A 26,412-nucleotide genomic window follows, 5' to 3' on the forward strand; every position below is an offset into this window, starting at 1 on the left:
TATAAAATATATTATAAAATATTACACTCCCAACAGCGGTCGTCGTGATGTCGGCAAATGGCATAGTAAAATAATTATGATCGACGTTGAACACATGGCCAAACGTATAGTAGTGATTTAAAAGTTAAAATACAAGTGTACAATATAACAACATTATAATAATATTATGGTCCTATGAGATTTCCTTAAATTATAATATATTATTATATGATATGATTCAAAACAACGATGTACCCACCTCGTCATATATGGTTCATATTATATCACGCGACGATCTTCTAAACCCAGGCCCACATCCAAGCGGTTCGGTTACACGGGGAAAACGGCTTCGTTATTGCAGTGGACATGCAGTGTGCCGCATGCAGTGGGTCGTGGAAGGTTTTTTCTCTAAATATTGGTGTGATCCCGTCCTAATAAGGTGCCGTGGTGCAGAAAAAAACTGATAAGGGTCGACGACGCCTCGCCATACACATCAAACACGAAAATAACTGATGGTTCCGTTATCAAATTTTTTTTTTAACAGTCGTCAACTTGACTCAAAAATCAAAATCATTACAAGTCTTACAGCAAATTTAAATCAAAACTCTTCGTAATTACGGTTTTAAAAATCCTTATTAAATATTGATCTTGGATTTATCATGATAAATAATAAATCCAAGATTTGAAGTTATGCTCGGCTCTGATATAATAATGGTCTTAAATCAGCACGACAATATTATTTAACTGTAAATCATTATGTTCTAAGTATTTTATGCATTATATTATAGTTACTGTTGGGCGACGTTGTCCTTAAAAATGCAGGTACCTATAGACGATGATTGATATTTTGATTACGCTGCCGAAGGATAAAATTAATTTTTTCACCTAATATAATTATAGTTTTTTTTATTAAACGTTATTTTTCCATACACATACTCAATAGCATAATATGCCAGTATGGTACCAGCTATTAAACAATATAATACCCACGTAATAAACAGATGTTGTACATAGTATAATTATTGTTTCAGTGACGTATTTATTTATTTTTTAATAATTTATATTATATTATGAATAACACACACTCGATTAAAATATAATATAATCAAGGCAATAAAATATTTATTTTTTTTTTGAAATCATATCAAATATGACTCAATAATATTATAAACAATGGTTCTTTGATATAAAACAAAACGCAAGTTCAATATCGAAACGAATATATTTATTATATAAATTGTATAACACTATAAATTATAATTATAAGTTTTATAATCGACTTCTGCAAATCATATGTTTTACATACATTAAATGTACACAGTTGTAATATTGATCTTAAAAATACTAACAATGAATTTAACTTATAACGCGAGGGAGGAGAGGATATTCCAGACATGTGGGATAGCCGATAAATAATAAAATAGCACTATGCGTAACTCTGCGGGTGAGTGAAATAAATACAATGTAATTGAAGTGTATATTATAAAACGCCATTCACATAATATCAATAAAAATAATAAGTAATAATAACAACGCTGTTCGGATGAAATAATTAAAAACACACATGAAGTTTATAAAGCGGTTTCCGCTTTTTTCCAAAGAATTTTTAAAACAACAAAAAGTATATTAATTTTGCTCAAATAGCAGAAATATTACATAAAATATACGAATAGTGTATCGATGATTTTTACACGATCAGCATTCAACAATATATTACTGTTTACTTTTTATATTACAAATAGATGAACGATTTCAATTAATATTATTAATAATATAACCATATATAGTGGTGAATATACCTTAAATTAAAATAAATTATTATTTCTATGCACGAGATGAATACTTTAAATAACAATAAATTCATGCTACATGTAGATATAATATTATTATTATGCACAATACATACAGTTGCAAAGAGTGTAATATAGGTATAATTGCTTTTTGGTAACTATTCTAAGGCATACGTATTATGTATACCTATACCTATAAACTATATTATAATAGTAATAATAATTTTTAAAAGCGACTTATAACTACTTTACTCATGCGTTGTTTAATAAATAATTAAATAAGTTAACTATATTATAATAATGATTACACTGATTAACATAATATTACAATAAATCAATAACACATTGTTAATCATGCCTTTAAAAAGTACAATTAACTTGTATAATGTTACTTTCTTTTAATCTTTGGTAAATATCTATACGCTAGACAAAACTACTTAATATTATGTTTAATAAATATTACGATATATTACAATACTTAAACTGTTATTATTTGTATTCATTAGTTTTGGTAATAATGAGTAAAACACTGAATTTGACTATAACACAATAATTAGTTAGTATTATATTATGTAATATGTATTATTGTATTAAATAATATGAATTAATATGCGCGTTGCCCGAAAATCGTCTTCATTCCGTTATTATAGAAAATTGTTCGAGCTGATTTAAAAAAAATTTAGCGGTTTACAGTTTACACTTACAATATAATATATTAAATAATACATTCGAAATTACCGAGTTGATTACTGGGATTCAAAATCAAGTACGATCACAAATATTCCAAAAATCACCTCTTAGCTCTACAACTATACACCGTATAATATTGTGTCCATTGGATAATTAAAATCGGTGACTTCATTTTTTATTTCGGTGTATCATCCGGCTATAATATATAGTAGTGAAAAATCATGTATGGTTACGCATTGGTTAGGATTACAATTTTACGTTTGTGTAATTCATCGTTTCTAATGTGGGTAATTTTGAAATCCTTTGACCAAGATTTGTCGTTCCGTCCAAGAACTAGTAAACCGTTGCACAGTCATACTCAGTCGGATAAGATTTGATTTACGATATTTTTGTAAGGTTTTACACACGTCTACACATCAAACCGATCGCTGTGTAGCGAAATCAAATGTCATAATATATTATAATTTATAGTACGCATACCTATACGATATCCAAGCAATGTCATCGGAATGTCGTCTTACTACTACACCGAAACAACACCGAAATAATTGTCTACAGATTTGCGGTGGACCCATTTTGAAAATAATGCATCTGAATGTTAGAATGTACAGGGTGAACAACAGGAATCATGCCCGTTTTATTTTTTAACTGATTAGGAATTGAAGTTTTGATTTATGGAATAATACAAACTTTAATTTTTAAATTAGGTCTTCTCTTTTTGTACGGTTGTAATTGTTAAGCAGATGACTTTCATTATAAATAAATATTTTGGAGTATTGAAAACGAAATTAGAAAGAGCGGTTTCTAAGTTGTATTAAGTTTATGAATCCAGGATAATATGTGCTATACAGTCTCTTGCGTTTATAATACATTATAAATGTATATTAAAGTGAATGCTCACAACTGTATAAAACATAAAATTGATTGATAAATTTTTGAAAATTGTCCGAGCAACATGTACATCGGTGACCTTTTTCTAAACAGAACTGGTTAATTTTTTCAAATTTTCAGAACTTAATTTATTTTATAATATTATGATCTCATATAATATTCTTATTTAACAATATATAATAAATAATTAACAACCATGGGGAACCACTTATTCGAATTTTATTTACGTTACGTCAAAACGTTACTGCAAGATACATCATTGATAAAATATATGGACTATAGAGCATATCGCTAAAAGACAGCACGCTTCTACTATATTATATTAAAGAAATCAAATTATTTCGAAAACGGAAAAAATCGGAATTATTTATTAATTGATTTATTATTTAATTTATAATTTGAATAAAGGACAACATCGGGAAGCGCACAGTTGGTGAACACGACGATATTATAATATTAATACGTCGCGTCATGTATACCTATTATATTACGTGCTATACGACCGTCGGACTTTCCGAAGTCTTCTCTCGGAGCCAATCAAAAATGGGGCACTCAACTCGACCGTTTTATCGACGAGTACCGTGGTAGTGGTCGCGTTTCCTCCGGCTCGGTTCGTCTGGGGGTTGGTTGCCTATGTGGTTGTGGTCCTGCACCACGGGGGCCGCGGTCAGATCGTCCAACTTGCTGGCCAGTCCGTAAGTCTTGACCTTTGAGTGGCCCTGAATGATGAGGTACATGGGACGGCCGGTGACCGGCGACTGTCTGTAATGCGAGAACAGCGGGTCCGTCACGGCCACCGGTGGCGTGGTCCGTGCGGCCGTGGAAGTGGCGGGTGACGTCGGCGGCGGCGTCGTAGTCGTGGTCGTCAGTGACGGCGGCGGGGTTGGCGGCGTCGACGTCGTTGTCGTCGTCGTCATCATCGTCGTCATCCATACGGCTCCGGTAATCGGGGTGCCGGTCGTCGTGACCGTGGTCCGGTCAACTTCGTCGTCCAACAGGGCCTTGATGACCGCCGACTGATGGGACGACGGCGGAACGAGCCGCGTCGGCGCCCGGACCATGGTCGGCGGCGGTTGTTTGCTCTCGGCCACCGCGTTTCCCGGTAAGTCCGGGGACGACGACGACGACGACGACGACGACTGTCGCTGACCATCCACAGCGGCCGACCACTGCTGGTACGGCGGCGGAGTGAGCATCGGCAACGGGGTCCTGGGCACGGGCGCGGCCGGGTGCATCGAGTAGTGGTAACCGGCCGCGGACACCGCCTGCAGCGTCTGCAGGTGGTGTTGCATTTGTTGCTGTTGCGCATGGTGGTGATTGTGCGGGTGATGGTGATGGGGCTGCAGTATATTACTGTTGGGTGGCGGTCTCTTCATTGGTGCGTAAGACGCGGCCTGCGCCGGTTCCCGTTTGGAAAAGTCCGTCAGGAAGAACCGTCGGTTGTAACCGCCATGGACAGCCTGCGACGGCGTCGCGGTCGGCGTCGCCGTGGACGCGGACGAGTAATAGTGAGCGCGGTTAGTGGCCGCCGGCGGAGATTTCCAATAGTGCACTCTGTCCAGCACCGGTGGCAGGTAGTCGAACGTCGGGTCGTTCTTCAGCGGGTCGCCTCGGCCCAATGGCGTCCACTCTTCGAAGTCCATCCGCGGCGAGATCACGTTTCGGCCGTCCGTCATCGTCATCCCGGTGGAAGCTGCTGCAACAGAGCCAACGCAATTGATTTATTATAAAAAATCAAATAAATATATTCGAATCGCTGTAACGCAATCGATTATTTCGGTCGTGACGACCGACTATTAATTTTTGTTTCTATTTTTTACGCCCATCACACGAAACACTATAATGTCAGGTCGCAAGAAAAATTTATCAATATGATTGTTCGATAAGGTTTGGTGGACAAATTTACCGTCTTGAGCCATTAAATCATGTTTTAGGGACAATTAGCTATTATGCTATTTAAACGCTTAGTGATTGTTCACGAAACCCGCCGTGGGCATAATAGTTGTTAAATGTTGTTTAAGTTGTATAATATTATTTCGTTTGTAAATATACTGTTTATAAAATATATCGAGGTTTCACTTTGTCCGTGATAAACATTTACTTAGCCAAGTTAAACTTGAGTAAAGTCTTAGTCTATAAATCTGTCTACTAGAGCCCCTTACTTTTTAGTTATTACTATGTATACCTACCGTTGTTGGTCGTGGTGTATATCAGAATGGTATTGGTTTTGATATAAAAATATATTTTTTTATCGGTTTGTTATTTCGTATATTGATTTTTTATTTAAATAGTAATATTTAACTGTTGAATCTGTATATTATTATGTACAACAGTGTGATGATGACTAACCAGATATTATACGATTCAACGGAATACAATTAATGATATAAAATCAATCAAGATTTTATCATATCTTATTAACTATTCGTAAATTAATTACCAACTAACTGCATCGTTAAAGATATTTTTTAGAAACAATTTAACTTGACTATAATAACGGGCTATACTATTTTGACTCTCAAAAAGTCAAAAGTAAATAATGCAACCTAATAAAAGGTTTAATAAAAGAAGCTTAATCGTATTATTTTTTTTCAAATCAATTTACCCAACAAAGATTATAATATTATTATACACCAATTAGAATAATACGTGTGAAATATTATAATAACTTATTAATAAGTCTGAAAAGTATTTTTATAATGAAGTAATACTATATAATAATATGGTCTATGAGTATTATAAACGATTTCCTATCTTACGCCGGCAACGTTTAAAATCCGTCTAAATAGGTATAGTAATGTAAATTAATATTATATGAACAAGACCCAAAACCAAAGCTATATATTTTACAATATTTATAATTAGAGCCACTTCACGGAAATAATAAGGAATAATTATTGTACTATATAACTGATGTACTTTGATAATAATAATAATTTATTTTTCAGGATCATAGAATAACCTAACTTGGAGTACCTACATATTATATTTTCAGCAGCATAAAACTGTAAAAGAAAATGGTAGTTAATAAACATTTATTACAAGCAAAGCGGAAGGTAATCTTATAAATCCTAAGTTTAATGCTACACTATACAGGTTTAAATAAATACAAAAAAAAAAAATGTAATTAAGTTGGCGTGATGTTGTTTCCACGAACGCAGAATTTTTTTCCGAAATATATGGTACCGGTGCCCGGATAATAAATTTGTGTTAAATTTTGTTCGCGTTTATTTTCAATCGTCTCCGTCGTAGAGCCAACGATTGTCGACACAAGTGTGACCGCGTTCGCGATATATTAATATAGTCTGATCAATAGTTTCAATTTTTGAGTTGGCAATGTAGTACTAGGTAAATGTGGTCTCCAGAAAGGATAAAATTTGACTGCAAAAGTTTAGATTTTCACTGAATGCTGCAAAGGAAACTGCTGCTTCAGCGTTGTTTAAAAAGTCTACATTTTATATATTTTTATGCGATTTGATGTTAAAACACACGCCGCCGCGGCACCGTTAAATAACTAATGAATTCTATGTTTACTGTCTTTTTTAGCTTACAATATGATAATATGATATTGGTCATTACCAGTGTTAGGTAGTAACGTAACGCAAATTACAAATTACTGTAACGCAATTACTTTTTCAGTAACGCAGCAGTAATTTCATTACATTTTACTTAAAGTAACGCAATTGCAACAAAATTACTTTTCAAAAGTAATTTCTATGAAGTAACGCACTAACACGTTATTTTCCACGTTATTAAAATAATAGTTTTGAATGTATTACAGGTATAGCTAGGATATCCCAGAGAAATTAAAAATCTATTATATTTATTTTTGATTCCGATAATAGTTAACAATATTACTAAACATTCCAGGAATAATTGTTATCACTTTATTAGCAGAAAGAAAAGAGTTCGGTTTAAAAATAAAATGTAATAATAATTAATTATGATATATGACTTATGACTATACAGCCATATAGGTGAGATGATTGTACATTTGAACATAATACTAATATAGGTATATTATCACTAGGTCTATGATTGTAAAATATATACATAATAATTGGAATCATATGGTTTAAAAAAATTATAAAAAAAGTAACGTTATTTGTAACGCACTACTTTATTAATGAAAAGTAATGTAACATGATAAAAATAATTTTAGGTAACGCAAATGTAATTTAAATAAAAATATTTGAAGTAACGAGTAACGTAATTTCATTACTTTTTAAAAGTAATTTACCCAACACTGGACTCATTACTCATTACAACGCAAAGTGCGTAAACGGTACACTGTAAATCCGTCGTGTGCTCATATATTGTACAATGACTGAACGACCCGTGTTATCATTTATACTCAATTATATTATGTGAGTTAAGATAGGTATATTATCAGGTAAAAATGTTAAGTCACTATGTTGTCGTGTCGAAATGAATACGTCATGTAAAATTTAACGGAAATTTTTTAGTCAAACATTTGAGAAACGCATCACGACTACAGTGGCGAGCAGGGTCTCCGTGAACGAGGCGGATGCGGGGACGTTATCAGGTGATTACTGTTGCGATTTTTTTTTTCTTTAAAATTATTATCAAGTATATTCTATACAATGAGTAGCTCAGAGGGTATTTTAATTTTTAGATGAAAATTCTTTACAATACATCATAAGTATATAGGTACGTGTAAAGAGGAGGAGCTAATCGATCACACATTGCAGGAAACACCTCAGACTGATTTTCAAAATATTAGGTAATATTAAGTCTTTACGAGTCTTGTTCATAAAAAAATCTTATATCTTTTTTTAGGCCGGAATTATATTCTTTGCATATTTTTATTGAATCTATATGCAGTATGACAGGGGTTCGAAATCTTTACAAATCGTGAAACGTGTAAATTAATGGCAAAAGTTTTTTTTTGCATATTTCAGAATATTTCAAGATAAAAGAATATTTCTTGTAATAAAGAATATTAGAGAATATATCGATTACTATTATACATTTTCAATATTTTGTATTGCAGTGGCGTAAATAATAAAATTATATGCACAATAATAGTGATATATATACCATCATTACAACCCATATAGTAATTTTATAGTCATGTAGATAACAATAAAAATTATCTTAATTAAAAATACGTCATCAATCTAATTTAATTAAATAGGTAAATAAAATGTTACCTATATAGTCGGGACTCGGGAGAATGAAATGTGGCCTCTGATGCGCGGTAAATCTCTGTGATGGTTTCGCAAAGAGCGAATTTTTTTCCATATTTTATCATGAATTTTAAAGAATGTTATTCGGGGCTCTAAATATAACAAATACCTATAAATTTAATTTAGGAAGTCGAAATTGTGATTTTCCCAGACACTTTCATTTCCCCGGTGACCATCTAAATAATAATATCCATACCTTGAATATTATATTATATTACATCGATGCGTCTAAAAATACATTTTTTAAGAATAAAAGTTCGTTTTCTAAATAATTAACGAACTGCTGCTGCTGTCTCTTAAAATAAATAGTCTTACCGCAGCGGCCAGAGATGACGAAAATACGATTTTTTTTCCCCATCAACACGCCCATTTTAAGTCGCATATTATGACGTGTACCGTATTATATATTATATTATATGGTTTTAAGTTTACGATTTTCTATACACGTATGTGTATGCGTGCAAACGTTTTCGGTCAAGTTGTAACCTATATAATATATTACCGGCCGCATGGTGCGTGCGCGTATATAGGTACTGTATATATATATATATACACTGTAGGTATATATATATATATATGGATATTGTATATTACGCTATACAGCCACATAGGTACCGTATACGTATATTTATATATATATATATTATATGTGTATAACGTAGCAGATACTATTGGGACTAGTTTCCCGTCGTTTCCGCCGGCTCGCCACAAATTAGTGATCCCGCCGCACGCCCATTAGGTGGTCCGCAATCGCTGCCGCCAAAAATATTTTTAAAAAAAAAAAAAACCCGACCGCGCCTCGGGGGGCCGCAACCGCGCTATACCACTATGCGCGTAGCTGGTATATATACCGCTTATACCTGCAGCCGCCGCCGCCGCCGCCGTCTCTCGGTCGTATAATACGACGCACGTAGGTACAGTGCACGCGGGTAAAAAAAAAATAACAATAATAATAATAATAAACGTAAAATATTTCTTTTGACCGATCGCAAACCGATTCGCTTTTAATATCATTATATCTTACGTACCTATATAGGTGCACGGCTACTCGTCGCGTATTTAAGTGCACGTGCCGTGTGTGTGTGTGTGTGTGGCGCATATTGTGTGTAGTACTCGTTCGTTTTTTACCGTTTGCAGATTGCCGAGAAACACAGGAAAGACGATTATTATTATTATTTTTTTATTTTTTTTTTTACCATCCGTGGCAGCTGTAGGTACCTACCTATATATATATACCTCGAGGCGAATTGTTTTCGGTTATGTCCAACTCTATATAATATAATATTTAATAATAATGATATTATGCGTACGTTGCGAACGACTCCCTCATAATCGCGTGGCCACGTTCGACAGTCCGTAATAATCGGTTTTTCATTTTGTCCAGCTGGTCCGTTGTCCACGCCGCACTAAGCAAACGTACGGAGACGTCTTTTTTTGTTATTTTTAACACGACAATATTCACTAATAAACGGATACCTGAGTCTATATATATAGCACAATATAAACACTATTAGGTATATTATATTATTATTGTATAGGTAGGCACTGTCGTTCGACCGAAAACAGATCGAATCCGTTCGTCAAAATATCTGAGTACCTATTATAGGTATACGCATACCTCCTATATAGCTAAACTAATTATCGAGAATGAAAACATTTTGGGATTAATTATGGTGGTTAGGTATACTTATAATTATTGGTTTGGTAAATATGTCAGTTATTTATGAGTTACAAATTATACACGCGAAATATGCATGAAATATAATATATATATATATATAACATATAACTAATATAAAATTATATATAGGTAAAAAAAAAATAAAACATAAAAAGTATATTAAATAGAGAGTTTGTTAATATTTATATTTCCTTGTTATACTTTTAACAATATAAAAAATATATACTGTTATTGTCTTAGCATTTTAAAACCATTCTCCGTGAGTTTGTGACCAATATAATTAAAATTATGGTAGGTACCTACTTGAATTATTTAGAGATAGTTTCGTAGAAAAATACGATGACGTTTATAGCAATATTTGAGTAGAGTTACTATAGTTAGTAGTTACAACTAGTCGTACTTAAACTTTAACATAAAATATTATATTGTATTATTCCTGCAAGTCTATAAATTACTGCAGGTATATATTTTTGTGTGTAACCAATAACCATTTGATATTAAATTGATAGATGATTGCAATATGCAGAAAACCGCCCAATACAGCATTAGATATTATAATTTATGATATAAGGCACTTTGCTCCATTCCCTGTATAAATTTACAACTATTACTCTGAAATCTTTAAGATTTAAAACTGTTGATGTTCAACACTAATGTTCATTCTAAAATTATTATTACCGTCTCGTTTAAAATTCATATAGATAAATAATACGCATTCTATTATATTATATACCTAATATTTGGTTTTAACAAAAATAACATATTTTAAAATTTCATCGAAATTAAAAATGTGATGAACAATACACATTTCAATGATTTGATAGAAATTTAAAATGCTGTGGACAAATCAGGTACCTAAGTTACTAATATCAGATACACATAGTTAGAACAACAGATTATTATATTGACATTGAATTAAAATGTCAAGATAAAACGCCTATTAATACAATAACATGTAAAAGCACAATATGTACAACTACGACTATTGAATATTGATGCATTTCACCGAAATTCAAATAATAGCGTTCATCACAAAAATGTTTACAAAACAATAAATACGTTGGTATAATAAAAGATAAATCAAATATTATGACGTGCGATCAAAACAATTACCGACAAAATATGTTTCAGACTCGGCATTTTCACCATGAAAGTACAAAGAATATCGTTTTTAAAATACTAATTATTATAATATCATACTGTACGATATTAATAATTAGTATAAAAATATAAAAAACTGCGAGTGCGTCAAGTGTCAACCCACAACCCACAACCCAGGGGGCGCATCGCTTCAGTTCTGCCTGAGGATAAAAAAAAAACGGCTCGGTACGGATCTGATCATACACACTTTATATAGGTAGTACAGTTGTAGTACACATTGGATTTTTTAATTGATACGCAATACAGTTCAATGTTTGAAAATTATCAGCACTTCAAGAGTTCAGAAAACATATCATTTGAAACAAAAACTATAAAAACACGCCGTCGTCTGAAATAGAACAAGTATTGATGTTATTTCAAACAAATTGCCGAATGACTGTTGATATGGCGAAAAGTAAAATCCGAATTCCTGATGTCAGTTTCTATTCAGAGCTTATTTGTTCTATAATCAATTCTTGTGATCCGTCCAGAATTTAAATTGGATATGATCGTGTGCACTTATAGTTGCCAAGGTGTTAGGAATACAAATTTGAGAGGACATAAATAATTTGCTTTCACTTCTACTAAACATGTATAAAGCAAGTCACATAATATTTGCCGATTTTTTATCATGATAAACTACCTATTTGTATTTCCTACTATAGTACTTTAATATATATTTTAGATGCGATGGATTTTATTTTTAAAAATTTTAATCCATTATAGTTTGGACTTTATCGGCATATTTTTTTATTTTAATTTTTACAGAAAATAATTTTATTATTAATGTTTTGTGAACTATTAAAATCATTGAAAAAAATTGACAGATAAAATTAGTGAATTTCTATGTTAATTTGTTTTCACTATAAATTAGTCGGTACTTTAGATTATACAGTATGTAGGACGTACCTACGTATACACAGTGGTTAAACCATTTATACACCATAAAATTAATGTGATCATTCACATTATACTATAGTGATTGATAATTTTTTTATTATTTTCATTGATTTTAAATACTTTGGTATTTTCAACCATGCGGTATTAACGTGGTTTAATTTTTTTGACTTGATATTTTTACAAACTGAATAAAAAAAAACAAATTCCTACAAACTTGGTCTTTAAATTACTTTCCATAAAATCGATCTCGATTGATCATCTATATTACGTTCGACCACCGCAGTATCATAATGGTTAATGAGATCCCTTCATTTCAGAATTGTATTACCACGACGGACACTGCAGCAGCCAGGATACGCGGAGAAAACTCAGAACACGTGTAAAGCATATTATACCTATACTTATATCGGAGTGAAAATAAAATATTAAGCGTAATTGACAAACGAGTGTTTGATTGGACGTGACGATTATATATTATATTAGTTAGTGACATCGTGTGGGTCGACAACGAACAATGCAACATTAATACACGAACATCATAATCATTATATTTTATAATATTAAAGCGTTTGTGTGTGCTCTTCTAAGATCGTTTTTGATTTGTTGAATGAGTGAGTATAGTTATAATGGGCATTATTGTATTGGGTCTATAATATGAGTCGATGTGTGCTCTATAGATTTTCGGGGAGAAAAAAACCAACTGCGCGATAAACTTGACACCGTATCGGCGTAAAATCTTTTGGGGGAGGGGGGCTATACAAACACTATATGCGTACATAAAATGTATTAAACCTATCTAAAATAAAAATGAACCCTAGCCAATGAGGTGGTGGGCAAATGCACCCCTAACCCTTTCCCTCCACCACTGCTGCGTACCTGCAGCATAATATAATATAATATAATGTATATCAATAACATGAATAATATATAATGATGCTAAACAAATACTGTATTGATTTGTGGAACTCACAGTGGCACATGACCACGGAAAATAAATTAAGGGAAATTAAGCACTCTGTTGAACTCTGGCCGAGATACACTGAATTAAACAGAAAAAATGAAGTTATTCTCAATCGACTCAGAATCGGTCACACGAAACTCACACACGGACATCTTATGGCAAAGACAGATCCACCCTTATGCCTAATATGCAATACAAACTACTCCATCAAGCATATCATCATCCACTGCCCAAACTTCAACGAAGCCAGAAAAGATCTCAACATCCCAGACAACCTGTACGAAGCAATTGGTCCATTTTCAAACTTTCATAGCATAATTTTATTTAAAAAAAAAAAATTGAATTGTACAATAACATATAATATTTAATGTAGAAATTAACACCTGTAAGCTAATAACCTATGTAATAGATGCTTAACCAATAATAAAAAAAAAAAAAATATGTAATGCTAAAAATATAAACTCTATTATAATATTGTATTATTACTATTTTATTATTATTGTCGACCGCGCGGTGTATTTTCCCACTTGTGAGGTCTCTCTCCTCCGGGGATTTCATTCATCTCGCCGACACTCCGACTCTCCTCCGCCGCATCACGCACACTCACACCACAAACGTAAATAGGTACCCCCAATATAATATTATAATGGCCAATAGGTACTCGTATATATACATATATATATATATAATATTATAATATATGTGCTTAAGAAATAATATATCAAACAAATCCAGTAATGATAATTTACATATTATAATAATAATATGTACATACACCTATATATTATTATCATATTATATATATATATATATACGCGTGCGCGGAATTACGGTCCAGACGCCGGGCGAAGGACCTATCAATTACAGATATCCGCGCCACTATCCGATTTCTAGTTTACGACCTATAGGCCACACGGACCACTTTGCGGCACACACTCGCACATACGTGATAATATAACACGTAAGATACATCGCGAAACACGTGGGATTTCCTGCATTATAATGTGCAGTGTTCGGGTTAGAAAAGTATTTTTTTTATCTAGATAACGATAAAGATAATGCGGCTTATTTGTATCTAGATATATATAAAAGATAACTTGACTCATATTTATCTAGATAAAGATAAAGATAAATACTTTTTTATCTAGATGATTATAATATGGATCCGATGCAAGCAAGGTATCAAACAACACTAATCTGACTAGTAGCCATCAGAGGTCTGCCGTACGGCTGGTCTGACGCCACCTACTATACGAACGCCTCACGATAAAAAAAAAGATACAATTTTTTTTTTAAATGGGTTTTAAATGTAGGTATATTTTAGCTGGGCACTAACAGGAACATAATAATAATAATGATGTAAATAAAAATAATTACATTACTTATAAACCATAAACTTTGTTTGAGAATCTGTATAAATATTTAAAAATGCGTTTGTACAATTTCGCGATTTTTATCAATAAAAAATGTATCCAGATGAATTTATTTAGATTAGTAAGAAAATTATCTAAGACGAACGTTTAGATAACTTGTAACTATTTATCTAGATAAGATAAAAGATGAACAAATAATTATCTAGATAAGTCCGAACACTGATTATATGTATTATAATAATATGATATACTCCCACAATTATATTATTTTGTTAGATTTGCAGATACGATCATATTCCTTGCGATGGCCCGGACGGGTCATTTATTGCAAGGGCTGCGTTATTTTTGGTCGACTTTTAAAAAAATGCACTGATTTATCACTACGACAGTACTATATATATTTATACGTGTACACACGCCGTTCATTTTGAGAAGAAACAATTATTACAAAAATATAGAATATTTTATTTCCGCGAAAACGTATTATTATTACTTCTGAAACAAGACGTTCATTCGTGATGATAATATGAGGTTTATTCGTATGCGGTTGTCCAATGTAATAGCTGCAGTGTTGGGGAGTAACTTAAGTTACAAGTTACTAAAACGTAATAATTACATTTTTAGTTATTCGATGGTAGTAATTCAATCATATTTTTATTTCAAGCTATTTATACGTAATTCAAGTTAATTTTTTGTAGTAAAATCACTAAATTACCAGTTACCTACTTTTTTTACTATAATTGTATACCTACGGTTAAGAACCAATTGAAAATTTATGTAATTATAACATAAGACATAGTACGAATTTTTGACAGTATGTACATTTTAGTAATAGTTATTTGGCCGTAATAAAATATAATTTTTTGGGATGGATAATTTCCAATAAAAGATTTTATTTTTGCAAAATTAGTGTCTGTTTACAACTTCATACTATTGATTGTCATAATAATTGCATTGTTAATATGTATTGACAAAATAATATCATTAAGCTCCAGTGATATTTTTGAAGCAGAAAAAAAGGAACCTTAATATAGTTTTAATATACTTGTATTATTCAAACGTAATGTAAAACTTGACCGATTAAGAAAAAAAAACAAAAAACATTAAAAATAGGTAACTAATTACACTCATTTCGATATTACAATTTCATATTAATTACAACCCTGCAGCAGTGTCCACATATTATTATTATTATTATTATTACAACCGTCGACGGGCGATTAAATCAATATTGTCCGATGCGTTTCCGTCTTCCGAGCTGCAGTGTCCGTGCGCGAAATGAATAAAGACTTACCACAGGTACAATAATTAATGTAAAACTGTATCGACGTTATACGTTATTATGGTTTACCTAACATAACATATAATATAATATTATAAATGTACGCGATCGGTGTACCATCGATTTTCGTGTTAATATTATTTTCAATCGAACGCGCACCTATATTGTATATACAAAGTAACATGGCTATTTTCCGGTGTGCGTCATACGTGTTTGTCGGGTCTGTCTGTGGAGGTACTCGCGTATAATAGCCGAGCGAAATCATTCACCGGACGTGTGTGAGTCCGTTCGCACGCGCAGTGAAAGTTGTCAAAGAAGCCGCCCGTGACCCACCACCGATGGTCATTTACCGCCGCCGCCGCGGAGCTCAATATTGGCTATAATATACGCGTTTCACGCGCGTAAACGATATTTCGTCTAGGTACCCTGTACCCGTAGGGATCCGCAGAAAATTAGCTGGGGGGGGGGGGGGTGGTGGGCGAGGGCGGGTTTTAACAATACGTAAAATATTATATTATTATATCTCGTTTTGACTCGGCTTCAACGGGATTTTTTATAACTACCGTCACGCCCTTCTGTTACTTCCAAACACATACGCTGCACTTTCAATTTGTTATTTAGTAATTTGTCATATTTTATACTGCATTCAAAATAAATTTCCTAAACATTATACGGGGGCAAATGTCCCAGCTTGCCCTTGCTCCCACTCAGCAGGACTGCGCGTGCTTAAATAATTAAGACAATTTAATAACTATAATATATTCGATATAATATGCGTACCGCGATAATAGCTGTAGACATAATATATCAATATTCCCCGCAGACGAGTCACGTCGGAGTACAATAATAATTAAGACTTCGTACAGTATACCTGCCTAGAATTTCGGAAAAGTTATCTAAATGATCGTCTCCCGACTTGGGTGAAGTCGAGCCCGCAGCATAGTAATTATTATATACTCGACATAGTAAATTGATCCGTCGTCAACCGTGCAGAGGTACAAATTGCAGCGACCATTCAAAATGTTGACCGAATAACTCGAGAATTTTTTTTTTTCAGATATCGATTACAAGTATATTATACAAACCAATCACGATTGTTTATGATCATCGATTGCACGAGTGGGTATTTGCTCTTTTTTCTCCTTAATTTGTATCACTTTTTTTTTTTTTTTAAGAATCGAATCTTACTGACTTAATTATACAGTTATTGTTTAAAATATTATACCCTGCAAGGTAGCATTGCACACAGTTTGCTCGCACTCTTTCTCGGCGGTCTTACGAGTACTTATTTATTATTTTTTTTTTTTTTAGAATTTAACAAGCCGTGTATTATAGCTGATATAATATAAGGAAAATTAACGGTATATGTTTGCATTTAATATTTACATTTCACATGGTGGGCAACGTCCATTAATATAATAGCATCTCGTACCTATAGTTGGTTGTTGTTAGTTTTGGTTCGTCGGATGGACTCTGGGCCGATTTCCTTGCAATTCAAATAAAAATAAATATTTTGTTTTTCATTAACTATTATTATGGTATTTTTACGAACAAACAAAATAGTAATCAACTGGTAATAATCTAATATATTACTAAATTAATAGGTTTGTGACCGACTAAAATTATACAACTTTATCGAGCACATATAAAGTAATATTAAAATGTATAATAATATGCATTGTACATCTATTTGGTATCTACAACTGTGAATAAAAAATTAATAAAACAACTCATCAATTATATTTATAATTCGACTATAAAAAGTTATTTGATTGATTGTATCTCGGATTTCCCAAAAACTGACATATAACTTAACCTGAGCAATACCTATAATTTGAAAATTATCGTTATAAGTACTAATTGCTGTAATTATTTTAACAAAAAATCAAAGTATTTCTGATTTTTTTTGCATTGCATTGCTTGTATAACGGCGATGTGCCTATACACTCGTACCAGGCGATTGCCTATGACGAGTTGAGTAAGATGCGGTGAATGATTTTATTTAATTTGAGTTTCTGATTTGAAATAAATCGCAATTTATATAGCCGATCAATATTAATAAACCGTTTTTCTATAGGACAATCACTATTAGTATGTTCAAGTATTATAATTAATTTCTATTAGAGTTGGGTATTTTATAATACCTATCTTTAACACACCAAAGTATTATAGGTATCAATATTATATTATAAATTATTGCCAAGTAAAGGGTCTCAACGCTCAACTATCCCATAATTATGCCAAATCTTAAATCTTATTGTTTATTTTCTAATCAATATGAATGTTTAGATTACCAGTATAGAAAAAAAAAATACTAATTAACTTTAATTATGTTGTTCAACAAGTTTCAATTTTCATTAATAAATTCTCAGTTTTATAGAGTGGTAATCGATCTTTCACTTTCCTTACACTGCACGATATTATGTACAGTTATTGAAATAATTCAGAGTAACTTTATTACATGGTTTTAAATGGTAAGAGCATAATAATATTCGAATAGGTACTAAAATAATTTCACCATGTTATTATAGTATAATTAAAAATATTAGTTAACATTTGGTTAATTTAATTCTCATAATTTACAATACCTATGATAAAGCTATTAGTTATATTATACTGTTTTCTTAACTACTATGGTTACCTACTATGAAGTACGTCATACATATTAATATTTTCGACTATTGAAAATCCTCAATATGATCATACCTTTAATAAATCCAAATCTCGACATTTAAACTGTTTCTATTATTTTTCTTGAACTTCGAGTGTCTCGATTTCCTATATTATAATTTATAATAATAGGTACTCACCACTTATACATTATTTTAAGAGCCAACGATTTATCTAAATAGCATACTGCTATTATAAAATAATTAATATTCTAAAGTGCGTATCATTAATCGTAGTTGTACCGATGTATAATTTTATAATAGCTACGTATCTATCTTTCTCACTTAAAATAATATATATCCATAAATAATAAATATATCTGAAAATAATCGAATGTAATTTATTTTAAATAATAATTATATTAATTCTTAATTTTTAAATTTTGTAGATGAATCACGTTCTAATTATAATTAATATTTTTTTCTTCAAGCAATGAACAATATTAATTTGATATGGTTAAATCTCTGTGTCCATTCGCATTCATGTGGTTGTTTGTTGTATTCAATTACTAAAAAAATACTAAGCTCAATAACAAGTAATATAGGTATATGGTAAAAATCAATAAATATTGTTATCTATACAATAAGAAAGTGGTAATTCAACGTAATAATTGAACTTTGAAGTACCTATTGAAGCAATTTAATTACATTTTAAGCTCTATTAGGTACTTACTTTATGACTTATGCCTAATGTATTACACATATTATCTTAATAAACGTAAGACTATACTTTTGAAGGGGAGACTTTTTTTTATTATTTTTATTAATATTATTGTAATATGTCTCCATAATTTATATTTTATTTTTCAGAGATGTGATTAATATTCAATTTATAAATACTGTTTTATGTTCACTTAAAAAAAAAAAATTATAAACTACTTAAATAATAATAATTATCATTGAGTAAAAGTAAAAAATAAATAGGTCTAAACTTTATTACACGGAAGGTTATAGAACTTAAAATAAAATAATAATGTATAACATAAAATTTGATAAACTTTTACATTTAATATTCTTCGTGAATTGAAATTCAGGCCAGTGTATTTGTTTTTAGTGAAATCAAGTTTGAAATTCGCAATAAAATTATTAAAGACGGTCAAGTCGGTGAACCTGAAGGTTCATTAAAAATTTAATTTCATCTGTGGTTAGACATTTTCTTTCAACCACAAATTCGTATACCTATAGTATATTGAGATTAAGTATGTTTTCGATGAGATATCTAATCAACATTAGTACATTACCCCGTATTCGTACTTATCTTCTATATAATTTCTAAAAACGATTCTATTTTTTTTTCACATATTTTTTTATAAGCAATAAATGAACAAATATAATTCAATTTCGATTTAAAAATAATTTTCTATGTCATCGGTACTATTCAAATATAATATTATGATCAATGATCATTATGATTGAAATAATAACAACGAATGAACTGACAATTAATGATTTCCACAATTTTAAACATTTTACGAAGTATAGATTACAGGATATTTAATTTAGAAAATATATTCGTGTCGTGATAAATTTTAACAAAATTTACTACTAGTTGACATTATAATACTAACCGATGAACCGGTTTTATGAAAATGTTAAGCAGTATCATTATAATTTATATAATAATAAAATACTTGAGATAATCATAATTTTACACATATCCACGGTTAAAACTTTAATCGTTTGTTCTGACAGTTTTTATATTCTTTAACAACTAAATCTGACTATTAATACTCACTACACGTATTCATCTTTTGCCTCAGAAATTCTATAGTTTATTATATCCATATAGGCGCACAGTTAAAACGGTACCATTATCGTAAATTTTCAATAAATAACGTAGAACTTTTTTATTTAAATGTATAATATGATAGCAGCTTATGTCTCGTCGGAAATCCATAACAATATTATAGTCGAGCTTACAAAATATAAAAATAACAAAACGTAGTAGATAAATCTACACTTCTTCGTTCGAGTATAACTTCGAGTATATTATAATTTAACTAGAAATCATTTCAAGTACAAATTGAAATATAAGTATAAGCACTCACCGGTGTCCTTATGTGTCCACGGGGCTTGACTTTCGGGTGCAGTTTCAGCAGCCCCGACGACGATCATCTTCAACACGAGCACGCCGACTGCTAAGAATGAGCACCTCAATTTGGCCATCGTCGCGGACGAATTCGATGTGACTATAATATTATTATTATATATTATAATAATTGTAATGCTATATTATTATAACGTCTGCGGCGGCTGCAACGACGATGGCGTACAATAACGACAAAAAGGATTGCGAATTATTATAACATCGGGGTGTGTTGCCCGTGTGTATTATTATTGTTATTGTTTTCGGAGGATTAATTATAATATAATAATAATATTGTAATCACGCGTCTTGCGGAGGATTGTTGTCGTACGGGGCGCCGTGCTGCCACGATAGGAGGTTTGCCGGCATTTTCGATTTTTTCGCGCGCGCACACACACACACACACACACGCACACGCACACCTCTACTGAGCCACTTATTGCCGGGCAATGATGATGAATAATGCTTTCGGCCCGGCCCCGACGAGTATCGGTCGGCCACGACGGGGGGGTAAAGCTCCGAGACACGACGTCTGCGGGGGGAACCTGTTGTTGGCTGGGTGGTGTGGTGGTGGTGATGTTTTTGGTGGTGACGGCGGTGGGGTGGGAGGAGGATCCATATTTTTCCGGGAGAGGGGGAAAGTCGATGGATTTGTGAATGAAATTGAACGTTCGACCGGTTACGACGGACGGAGGACTCTCTTTCTCCTCCGCGTTTCCTGCAGTGCGGTGCACACTCCGTGTCCGTCTTGCCGTTCGTCTAAGTCTCTTTCTCTCTCACTCTCTCTCTCTCTCTCTCTCTCTCACTCGCGTTCCATCTCTCTCATTCACTCAATCATTCTGCTGGACTGGTTTTGCAATATACACGCGTCGTCGTGTAGTGTGTTTTTTTTTTTTTATAGAAATTGAAATCGTTACCGGTAGATACGATACTTACTCGCCTCTCCTCTTCTCTATATGACGAAGATAATACGCACGCCAAACGTAGGTATATACCCGGTATGTAGTGATGTATACGCGAACGAGTGTGTGTCGTAGGTATATGTGCATATGAATCTGCAGTCGGTCGGCTCATGACCTCTGCCCGATACTAAAACGGATATTGTTGGAAAGCAGAAACGTTTTTTTATTTTATTTCGTTTTTCAATAAATGATCCACGGCGAGTAACGTTTATATTGTAAATTTTACATATAAAACTATCGATAACACAATAATTGTTTTTCTCTTTATATTTTAAGTCTTTTTTTAACGTTAAAAATGTAGGTAATGCTAATGAGGTTATATAATGTGACGTTTTCTCGTAATCTTTACGATGCGCCTTAAATGAGTTAATAATATTATGTATGCCAGTTAACATCAACGATAACTTTGAGTTCGTGGATTTAGTACCTACCTACTAGGAAGGAAAATGTTGCACTTTTGATGGACATAATATATATAATACATTTCTATATATTTCACAACAACCTCTTAACACTAATGCAACAATTCCTTGACAAAATAACAAAACCCTTTTCTTTTCAGTGTTGGTCCCTGCTCTGGCTCATATATACAAAGTTTGCCTCTTATGAAATTAATGATCAAGGAATATTACAACGAATAAATAACGCACCACATTTTAAAATTATATTGACTAAAAAAAAAAACCCATTTTGAAGTATATATTTTTGACCGTCAATCATTTTGACAGTAATCAAATAAAAATGAAACCATCAAACTCGAAAGTCGTAGGTAGTAAAATGTAATAAATATGTAGGTATATTGTGCGCATGAGTTATATACTCTACTGGTCAGAATATGATGTGTAATGTGTATTATAGGTACATTTATAACTGAAAATATTTGACTTAATGTCCGATCTCAACGACTGGCCTATAATAAACAGTATTTCAACCAGCTGAACTGGTTCAAGTGCATGTAGAAAAGATATCGGAAGGTACAACTTTAAATTATTTCATATCTATAATGCACTTATTGTGATGATCTAAATTACAAACATACACGTACACGTATACATACAGTTTTTAAGCTTTAGAAAATCAAAACACTAAAATGTACCTATTTCATAACCAAACAACTGCAGTAAAGTGTGAAATGGATCATTGTTTGTTTATTAAACTGTCATCAAAGATGTCAGAATAAAAATAATGATATGTCAATAAGTGGTTAAGTGTTTTTCCCCTGTATTTTAATGAGGCATGACCTCAAAAAACCTGATATTTCATATCGTACTTTTTTCCGTTACATTCCAATAAAAGAATTGAAACTATTTATTTTACAAGTTTTGAGAACGAAGATTTTCATAATCTAAAAATGTTTGTAAAATCTATTTTAAGATTATTGATTCCGAGTAAAGCGAAGATTCTGTTGTTACAATGGTGTGTGGCTGGTTTTATTTATTTATTTTTGTTACACGTTTTTGAATATTGTAGAAAAGTAAAAAGATTTTGTATTAAATATATTCATTACAAAATCGTTAGCAATGCATAATGACAGAAAAGTCACCGTCTGTCCTCCCTTTGGTGGTTATCATATTTTATTCATTCTACCTATTTATATTTCCTAATTCACAATCTATTAGGTTAGGCTAACAGTTCTGCAAAGAATAATAAAGAACTGAGCGAGCGTATAGGGTGCCTATTTAATAAGTACCTACTTACCATAAATAATAATAAAAAAAAACTATAAGTCTAAACCTATTTATTTAAACCTATTTAAAGTTAGTAAGCATGCTAGCGGATATTTTCCCTCGGCAATGAAAATTGAGGGATCATAGATATGTTTTTACAAAATCGGTTGGAAAAAAAGTCGTATCCAGCCCTAAAACATATCTATGTTAAAATAATAAAATTCAATATTTAATAGAAACTTTTAATCTCTTAAGCTTAATTCAAATGTGAGAATCTGATTTCATATAAACACAGTATTTTAAATGTTTCAATTAATTTTTAAAAAATATATAACCTTTTTTTATGTTAACAACTCAAAGGTAAATGATTTTAATTGATACTTACTACCGATAATATAATCTTCGAATGTAAATTTACGTAGGTGTATGTTTTTAAGTTTTTTTTTTTTTATATAATATTATTGTATAATTTTACGAAATAATCGGAACTAATAAGAATAATAATTTGACTTTAATAATTTAATTTTTAACTTGATCTAAAAGTGCACATACCGTGATATGTATAATATATTGTATAGTTTATATTTATGAGGTTAAAGCATTTGATAAAAAATGTTGTTTCTTGAAATACGTTTAAACGTCAAAAACTTATGATAGTCACGTTTAAACTAAAACTATATTGTACGTTATCAGGTCAGGATCAATTAATAAACATAGATTCGCTGCCACGTAATTGTTTTAAAAGCGTAGATAAAAGTTTTTGTACAACGGAAGTAAGTAAGCAGAGGTATAGTCAACGAAAAAACTGGAACACTACGCTAAGACATTTTTCTCGTTCCAATAAGGATGCTTCACGATAAGAGCGTATATAGATAACAATTTATACAGGTGTTTTTTTTTTTTTTTAACGCGATGAATAAGTTTTAGTAAATCACGCAAAACCGAAACGAGTAGGTACCTACTACCTATACACATACCTACCTTATATATTATACCGCGATGGATATTTTTAATAGCTCGATCGCGTGACCCCGATGACCGGATAATCGTAGAGCACTGAAATGTATCCAAATACATTATTATAACGATTACGACTACCGACAGGATTTGAGCGAGAAAGCATAACGGCTAAAAATTGTATTGGTAAACGAAACCGAATGTTCGCACGGAGAGAAAGTGGTGGGCGCGCGCACGGGGTTCAGTGGCGGCGTCCCTACGGCTCTCGGTGTATAACCGCAGCACCAACTGCAGAAGCAGTGGCGGCAGTGGCGGCAGCAGATGATCCACATGCTAATTGTAACACGATTGAGGCAGAGGAAAAAAACACATTTGGACTTGCGAGCAACGAAACTTGTCAAACTGCATTTCTGAATATAATACGACCGAAATTTTAGCGATTCCCCCGCGGGTCCTTTAGATGTATATAATATACTATAATATAATATAATATGACTATGTATAAGTTTACTAGACTAATAAATATTTTTCTAGACACTCCTAAATATCTACGCTAAACTACAATTAGTATACGATGAAAGTATAACCGAAAATATATAATCACTATGTGTGTGTGCTAAACAAAAAGTACATAATAATAATTGAATATTTATTTCCGATATAGGTAGGTATTGGTACACAATATTATATGGCATTATCGTGTGTGCGTGTCAGTTCTATAAATGTTTTATTGCCACATTGTTTTCTCGACTGCTTATGCACTCTTACAACCTAACCCAAAGTATTTTTCTTTTGTCCTTTCGACACAATCTGGGCTATATCTATACCTATCGACTCGTATACAAGACTCGTATACCTATAACCTGCAAATAAATAACGCTTTCGACGACATTCGCAGAAAATGACTTTGTGTTCCATTTTTGTCTCGGTTGTAACAAGACGCGTTCTGAAGCATTATTTTGAGCGAACTCAGTTGTGTGTTGTGAACTCGAGGGACGGAAAACAATAGTCATATATAGTGTGCGAGCTTATTTTACGTCCAAAATATCTTTGCAAATTCAATAATGTCAACCAGTTTACCGCCATCAGTTATAATATCAAGCCCATAATTATTATAGTTTCATACAAAGGTTGGAACAATAACTATATAGGTATAGCTACCTTGTCGAAAAGTTAATTACTTTTTAACATATTTAATTATTCTATATACATTGTAATACATTCGTAACGCTTTTTCCAATAAATTCATATGTACAATAATAATATGTTAAGTAAAATCATGTTTATATGTACATATAATTATACCTTCATAATATTTGAGGTTAAACATTATTATAATATTTTTTGTGTAGTAACGATGTTACAGAATGATTTTAATACAAATAAACAAATAAATATTCTTTGGTTTAATTATTTAGTAGACTCAAACATGTAATATGCCTTATCATTAGGCAACCAATAGTATATAGAAGGATAATTTTTTTTACAAAAAGTTTAGTGTAATTTAAAAAGACTTACATTTTCACGTGTGTAAAAAACATAGGTTTAAAATATTAGCTAATATTTTAAATTTTTCATTAACTTTACAATTTTCTAAATTTGAACTCTTACATAATATTCCTAAGTACTTAGGTTTGGGTAACTTACGTTTTTATTTCTGACACTTACAGACCAGTGTCTATAAAATACTTTTGTTTTTCAACTACCTACTTATTGATATTTTATCATACTATTCATACACGTGTTTCACATATTGTATATACATATTTCTGTACAAGTCCGTATTTATTAGCAAGTTGCAGACGGGAATGACGTCGAATTAAAATTGCACGTATTCGGTCCGGCGTATTATACATGCATAATGCATATATTATTATATTACATATTTTATACATTATAGGTGTGCACTGTAACTAGCAGGCCGTCTAGCCGGAAATGTTAGCGCTTTTAATATAATATATGTTTATGTATTACATATATTATTATATTGTTGACTGAGGTTACAAAAGAAAAGCGAAAGTGCACTGGCGAGAGAGACTTTTGGTATACTCACCAGCTATACATATGATAATATTAATACAAAACGGTATTATTATTCGCCCGTAGAAAGCGAAAATGTATTTTTAACACATATTTAATAACACATCTACACGCGTGCGATGTATGCGTATAGA

At 31.9% G+C, this 26,412-nt stretch overlaps 1 protein-coding gene across 2 annotated transcripts; it reads right to left on the bottom strand.

Moving 5' to 3' along the window:
• Nucleotides 1–1,189: 1,189 nt before the first annotated feature.
• On the bottom strand, nucleotides 1,190–21,089 carry LOC132941518 (mucin-2-like). Of its 2 annotated transcripts, none has more exons than XM_061009608.1 (2): nucleotides 20,615–21,089; nucleotides 1,190–5,043 (listed from the first exon to the last, which is right to left on the bottom strand). In XM_061009608.1, exons 1-2 carry the CDS (start codon nucleotides 20,730–20,732, stop codon nucleotides 3,917–3,919), a joined length of 1,245 nt encoding a protein of 414 aa, XP_060865591.1. In that variant the 5' UTR covers nucleotides 20,733–21,089; the 3' UTR covers nucleotides 1,190–3,916. The 2 variants fall into 2 exon arrangements, with proteins under 2 accessions (XP_060865591.1, XP_060865590.1); XM_061009607.1 differs by having other exon boundaries at nucleotides 1,190–5,046.
• Nucleotides 21,090–26,412: the final 5,323 nt, after the last annotated feature.

The sequence above is a fragment of the Metopolophium dirhodum genome, chromosome 3 (genome assembly GCF_019925205.1).
Source record: "Metopolophium dirhodum isolate CAU chromosome 3, ASM1992520v1, whole genome shotgun sequence".
In the NCBI taxonomy this organism is placed as follows: Eukaryota; Metazoa; Arthropoda; class Insecta; order Hemiptera; family Aphididae; genus Metopolophium; species Metopolophium dirhodum.

Coding starts and splice junctions, on each gene's coding strand:
- LOC132941518 (XM_061009607.1), bottom strand. CDS start 20,732: ATGGCCAAATTGAGGTGCTCATTCTTAGCAGTCGGCGTGCTCGTGTTG. Junction 5,047..20,614: donor GTGGACACATAAGGACACCG/GTGAGTGCTTAT, acceptor GCTCTGTTGCAG/CAGCTTCCACCGGGATGACG.